At 37.3% G+C, this 6,955-nt stretch overlaps 1 protein-coding gene across 1 annotated transcript in view; it reads right to left on the reverse strand.

Moving 5' to 3' along the window:
• Positions 1 to 6,955, reverse strand: part of LOC107698511 (utrophin) — a 275,871-nt gene that overhangs the window by 171,954 nt on the left and 96,962 nt on the right. The window contains exons 39-42 of the mRNA XM_016499536.1: positions 5,350 to 5,525; positions 5,141 to 5,276; positions 2,842 to 2,991; positions 2,065 to 2,247 (exon numbers count right to left, since the gene is read on the reverse strand). Of these exons, the coding sequence (XP_016355022.1) occupies positions 2,065 to 2,247; positions 2,842 to 2,991; positions 5,141 to 5,276; positions 5,350 to 5,525 (645 nt within the window). The remainder of the gene's footprint in view (positions 1 to 2,064; positions 2,248 to 2,841; positions 2,992 to 5,140; positions 5,277 to 5,349; positions 5,526 to 6,955) is intronic.

Here is a 6,955-nt window from a genome sequence, read left to right on the forward strand (position 1 = left end):
AGTGAATTATTCATTCCAGTGTGTTTCGTTTTAAAACACGAGCTCTGTCATATTCTGTGATTGTCTCTGAAGAGTGCGAGCTCGCACACGTCATGCGCGCTGTGTGAAGTACAGACTGAACGGATTGTCAACACATCCCACCGCTGTATGGCCAGATGAGATGCAAACTATGTTTTCTCGACTGGATAACCAGTGTCTCGCTAGTAAAGTTTTGATGGATGAAGACTGCAATCAAGGTAAAGACGATTGCGGTGGCGTACAGGAGTCGTACATTAAGCACGCGTGAGTCCGTTATAATAATGCGTGTGAGTGCTCTTGACGCACTGATCGCAAATTGTATTTAAGCACAGGCACAGACATTTCCGTACATTCACATTGTTTCCACACACATTCACGATAATGTTTTGATTTGTCATGTTTATGTTGCTGTGTTTAGTTATTCTGAATGGTAGTTTCATTTTTTTGCATTTTGAAATAGATATTTCTGAGTTCTGTATCCCTCTGTGTTGTGTTTGTTTAATTCTTCTGTTAGAAAGATAACTGAGCCTTTAGATCTCATTTGTAACAGATATGCTTATAAATCAAGAACAAGGCATTTATAGTTGTATTTATAAACTGTTTATGTTGGGACAATGCTTTATAAAGGATGAACTGACTATTTACTAATGCTTGAATAATGATTCATAGTACCAATATTTTGAGTAGCGTCTGTTTTTCCATTCAGTGGAAGGAAAGGTTCACCATAACTGTTTGGTTGCCAATATTCCTGATCTTTTATATTCCACAGAAGAAAGTCAGGCTTGGAATGAGATGAGTGTGAGTGAATGATATAATCTGTGCTTAAATGCAGCGGGTGAGTCCAGGACTGACCTGTCTCTCCGCGGGTGTGACGTCGCTCAGAGACTGGCTGCTGATGTAAACCCAGTCTCCCAGTCTGTCCATGCGCTCCTGGAACTGACCGTACGATGCCAGCCTCCTCTCGTCCTGCAGCGGTGTGTGTGTCTGCAGACGACCCTCCACCTCACGCAGCTTATCCAGCAGCTCACGACTCGCCTTCAAACACACACCATAACATGCCATTCACATCAAGCAGTAGAGATTAATCCACATATATATGGCCACTCCGAGCCCTACTACCAACACATTTGCACATATACAGTTCGATGTTAAGCATTAGTAAGCAGTCAATTCATCCTTTATAAAGGATTGCCCCAACATTAATAGGCATTAGTAAGCAGTTTATAAATACAGCTAGAAATGTTCTGTTCTTGATTTATAAGCATATCTATAATGTTTAATAATTGGATTTTCATACTTTATTAATTTCATACTTTATCAATTTATCATTTCTAAATTAAGTTATTTATAAACCAGTTATTTAGGAGTTGTCAATGGTCCATACGATCATTTAGAAAGTGATTAATAAACTATTTAAATGTACATTTATAAATGGTATTATTTAGACGTATGATACTAGTTGCTCATTGTGTTAATAAATGCTTTATTAACACATATTCCTGCTGTAATTCATGATTAAGTCAGGTAGTTATAAAACATTTAGTAGTTGTCAGATAACTATTTTTGTGAACTCATCTAAAGTGAGGACTATTTATAAAGCTTTTACAGAGATTTAGAGGCTCCGTTATCTTCTAAACAGAAAAAAGGAAACAAACACATTCAAGATGAAAAAAATTAAACTGTACCAATGTACACTTGATTTATAATGAAAAATAAACCTCTTCAATGTCATTACTTAAGTTTATTATTTAATAAGTTTATTAATCATTTACTTACACTTTCTAAATTATCTTATGAACCACTGGACAATGCTTTATAAAGGATGAACTGACTATTTACTAATGCTTGAATAATGATTCATAGTACCAATATTTTGAGTAGCGTCTGTTTTTCCATTCAGTGGAAGGAAAGGTTCACCATAACTGTTTGGTTGCCAATATTCCTGATCTTTTATATTCCACAGAAGAAAGTCAGGCTTGGAATGAGATGAGTGTGAGTGAATGATATAATCTGTGCTTAAATGCAGCGGGTGAGTCCAGGACTGACCTGTCTCTCCGCGGGTGTGACGTCGCTCAGAGACTGGCTGCTGATGTAAACCCAGTCTCCCAGTCTGTCCATGCGCTCCTGGAACTGACCGTACGATGCCAGCCTCCTCTCGTCCTGCAGCGGTGTGTGTGTCTGCAGACGACCCTCCACCTCACGCAGCTTATCCAGCAGCTCACGACTCGCCTTCAAACACACACCATAACATGCCATTCACATCAAGCAGTAGAGATTAATCCACATATATATGGCCACTCCGACATCAGCAGCATTAGCCGAAAACTGCCTGTGTCACGTCCAGATTTACAATATATTTTCAGTGAAATAATTTAATTGTGGAAATGCAGCAGGGTTAATGTATTTCTGTAGGTCAAAGCCCAGAAATGAGTTTTAGCACTTCTGCTTCCACTGGCATGAAGTCAATGGGTTTTATGAATGGCTTTTTTTGGTTCAAGATATTTTCATGCTTTATTTTATGACATGAAACACACCAGTAAACCCCCATGTTACTCGTCTTGTTTGCTAACAAGTGGCTCATTCTAAATATAAAAATCCTGGCTTTTTGTCGAGGGACACGGGCTGATGCTGCTTCCAGGTTGGCCTACAAAACTATGTCATCACTGCAGCGCTCTATTGTCTGTGTCTCATTTGGCATCATTAAAATGTACCAGAGAGACAGCCGTGTAGATGTGAAAACATGAGGGTGCATTAAAAAAAAAAGATATAGAAAGATAGAAAGAGAATTAGTTGTGATTGTGTGTTATAGAGTTGGTTTCGTACTTTACTCCAGCTGATGTTTATCTGCCTGATTTGATTCATATGAGTGTCTCTGTCCTGAGGACTCAGGCTGGAGTTTGACAAGATCTGAGAGCCGGTTTTATTTAGCCATGACAGCGTCTCATTCTGACCATCCATCTCCTCCGTCAAGGCCTGAGAGAGAGAGAGAGAGAGAGAGAGAGAGAGAGAGAGAGAGAGAGAGAGAGAGAGAGAGAGAGAGAGAGAGATCACCTGAGTCAATCTGACACTGAATCTATTGAATATAAAGCCCTCCTTGCCAATGAATCCCCCACAGTGTCTCATCCTCTAAATACACTCGTGCTTCAACTAATGAAGGAAACTCAAGCTGAGTCTGACTCCAACCACAACCCCGGGTTACGAGTCCGACTCTCTAACCATTAGGCCACGACTTCCCCGATGAAATGGCAGTCAAACTAGCTGCTAAATATGTATACACTAGTGATGCGCGGATGAACTAAAACGTCACCCGAATCCGCAGCTTCAAATAAATTATCCACCCGCCAACCGCCCACACCTGTATTTTTGTCTGATTTAGATAACCGCACCCGATCATCACATTAGGGTTCGTACAGTCATAAAAAATCTGGAAAAGTCATTGAACAACAATTTCCAGGCCTAGAAAGTTTTGTAAAAATAAATAAACTCAAAAAGTTTTTGAAAAGTCATGAAAATCTATTTCACAATTCTCTGTATAATAGAATTATGTTTAATCAGATCCTGAATTTCGTTGCGGGATTGCGCATACATCGCATGTAGTTAATACTTGCATCATTAATGATTTATTTTATCCACCCGCGACCCACCCGCAAATAATCAGAATGCATTTTTTTATTACCCGACCCACCCGATCCGCGGATTATCCGCAGCGCCCGCGGATATAACCGCCATCCGCGCATCACTAGTATACACCATACACACCATATGGAATGGTTAATTAATTTGCTTTATTTGGCATTCTTCATTGTATATAATTGTAAGTATTATAAAGTTAAAGCAGAGGTTCTGAGGCACTAGCTGCTGTTTTGGGGAGCAATCAGTTAAAATGGTTTATAATTAAACTAACTTTTTATTTTGAGCTTTTAAATTAGGGATGTTTTGGTGTTAATAGTTGCATTTACAGTAAATTTACACTACCATTCAAAAGTCTGGGGTCTTTTTTTTTTTTTTATTCAGGAAGGACATTCAATTTTTCAAAAGTGACCGTAAATACATTTATAATTTTTGACATTATTTCAAATAAATGCTGCTCTTTTTAACTTCAAAAACATGGACAATATTAAGAAGTAATAAGATAGTAAGAATGTTTCTTGAGCATCAAATCAGCTTATTAAATTACTGAAGGATCATGTGACACTGAAGAATGGAGACTAAAAGAGACTAAGAGACAAAACCTTACCAATCCCAAATTTCTCAGTGGGAAAAATGTGTGCTTGAGTTTTTGACTAACTAATCTAACAACAACAACAACAATAATACTAATGTAAACTAAAACTAAAGTAAAATAAAAATGGTAAACTGGTCAAATATTGAACAGCTTTCTCTGGCTTGTGAAGTGTAAACAGTAAATCTTAAATTAAAAGTTCATTTAAATAATACTGAAAATGATCAGTTAAGACCCCAACGGATTTCTTAACTAAATACAGAACATAAAGCACATGAAATAAAAACGTGTCCATGAAATAAAAACCAAAATAATAAATTACTGCTGAAACTAAAACTAAACTGAAATTTGAAAGTAGCATTACAATAAATTTAACAACTAAAAATTATAGAAAACGTTGTAAAAACAAAAATAATGTTAATAATAAATGAACAATATTAAATAATGACTACATTTTTTATGTTTGGTCACACTTTATTTTAAGGTCCAATTCTCGCTATTAACAAACCATTAACTATGACTTTTGCCTCAAAAACTCCTAATTTGCTGCTTATTAATAGTTAGTAAGGTAGTTGTTAAGTTTAGGTGTTTAGGGATGTAGACTATGCTCATGCAGAATATGTGCTTTATAAGTACTAATAAACAACTGTTATGCTAATAATAGGCATGCTAATAAGCAACTAGTTAATAGTGAGAATTGTTCCCTATACTAAAGTGTTAGCTTTTCTTTTCTTGAATACCATCAATGCAGTTAGTTGATGATGCAGGTGTGTGTGTGTGTGTGTGTGTGTGTGTGAGTGTGCGTGCGTGCGTGCGTGCGTGCGTGTACGCGTGCGTGCAAGTGAGTGTGAGTGTGTGTGCATGTGAGAGAGTGTGTGTGTGTGTGTGTGTGTGTGTGACCTTGAGCTCTCTGAGGCTCTTGTCGGTGGCTGAAACAGGCAGCGTCTCCACGGCAACCTCTGTGTGCTCCAGCCACTGAGCCAGACCAGCAGTCCTCTGAACAACATCCATCACAGCCGGATTCTCACCCATCAACCTGCACAAACAGCGTTTAGTGCACACACACCCTGATCTGAGAGTCTGTGTGTGGGTGCTGCGGTCTGGCTCACCTGCGCTGGCGCTCACACGCTTCTCTCTCGACGTGCGTCCAGCGGCGTCTCAGAGCGTCCAGCTTCTCCTGCAGCAGAGCGGCGTCAGGCGACGACACCTGACCGATGATGTGCTCTCCAGACCGGCTCAGAACCGCCAGCACAGACTGATGAGAGGCCAGACCCTCCTCCAGATCCTACACACACACACACACACTGGGTTAATGGACGCTTGACATGTCACAAACAGGAAGTTGCCACTTCTCTTCATATGCAAATGAGGGTAAGAAATGCATCTGACCTTAATTTGTATTTGAGGACAATTTCACATTCAACTCGCCCTGTTTCAGCACTTTCAGACCCAGAAACACACACACACTTTCTCCAAACCTCTGCCAGACTGTGAAACACACTTAAGCACGCATGAGTCTAACGATGAATGTCCTCGTTTGATTTTTCAGTGTTAATTGCAGGGGAAGAGGTGACTGTGACTTCAAAACACTCATTTCACACATCAGTCGTGCAAACATTGTCGGTTTATTTTGCTCGTATGCTGGAAATCATCTTTCTTTTATAAATTTAATTGTGAATTAGAAGTGCTTGTTGATTTAATTATCATATAATTATCACACAATTATCAATTAGCATCTCGCAGAATGATCACTGATCTCCATTAACATTCATGATTAATGATTACTCCCTTCTATATTTATGTTCTGTGATTTTTTTTTCTGTTCAGAGTATGACATTTTGTTGACATTTACATTGACATTAATGCATGTGGAAGACACTTTTATTTAAACTGACTGAAATGTATTCCAGATATAGATTTTATAGGAACTGAACCAAAGAACGTGTACCTGTAAGTGCAAAAATAATTTGCAAAGCAGCAAATGTACATAAAAAGCATAACTGAATTGTAAAAATGACCCTGGCTAATGTAAATTACACTTAATACATTTAAATCTGTCAAATTAAATGTCTGTCATGATTTGCATATCTACTGACAAATTTGACCATAATGGAAATGTTTCCATGAGAAGCTTACCAAGGATTTGTAAAAATTCACTGAATATATTCATATTTAACATGTTTATAATTTAAACATGCACTCACTATTGTTCAAAATTTTGAGGTCTGCAAGATTTTTTTAGAGATTATTATTAGATTAGAGATTATTATTAGATTCAGCCTTAGTGCTGCATGCATCTGATCAAAATATAGTAAAAACAGTAATATTGTGAAATATTATTATAAATTGAAATAGGTGTCTTCTATGTGAATATATTGTAAAATGTAATTTATTCCTGTGATCAAAGCTGAATTTTCAGCAGTCATTACTCCAGTCTTCAGTGTCACATGATCCTTCAGAAATCATTCTGATATTCTGATTTGCTGCTCAAGAAACATTTCTGACTATTATTAATGATGAAAACAGTTGTGCTACTTCATATTTTTTTAGGAAAATGTGATTTTTAAAATTTTTTATAAATAGACATCTTTAGTCACTTTCATTGTGTCGTTGATTTTTTTTTTTTTTTTTTTAAAAACAAAAAAAAGTTACTGACCCAAAATAACATAATTGTATGTGTGTGTGTATATATATATATATATATATATATATATA

Source organism: Sinocyclocheilus anshuiensis, unplaced genomic scaffold, assembly GCF_001515605.1.
Source record: "Sinocyclocheilus anshuiensis isolate Anshui unplaced genomic scaffold, SAMN03320099.WGS_v1.1 scaffold1830, whole genome shotgun sequence".
NCBI lineage: Eukaryota > Metazoa > Chordata > Actinopteri > Cypriniformes > Cyprinidae > Sinocyclocheilus > Sinocyclocheilus anshuiensis.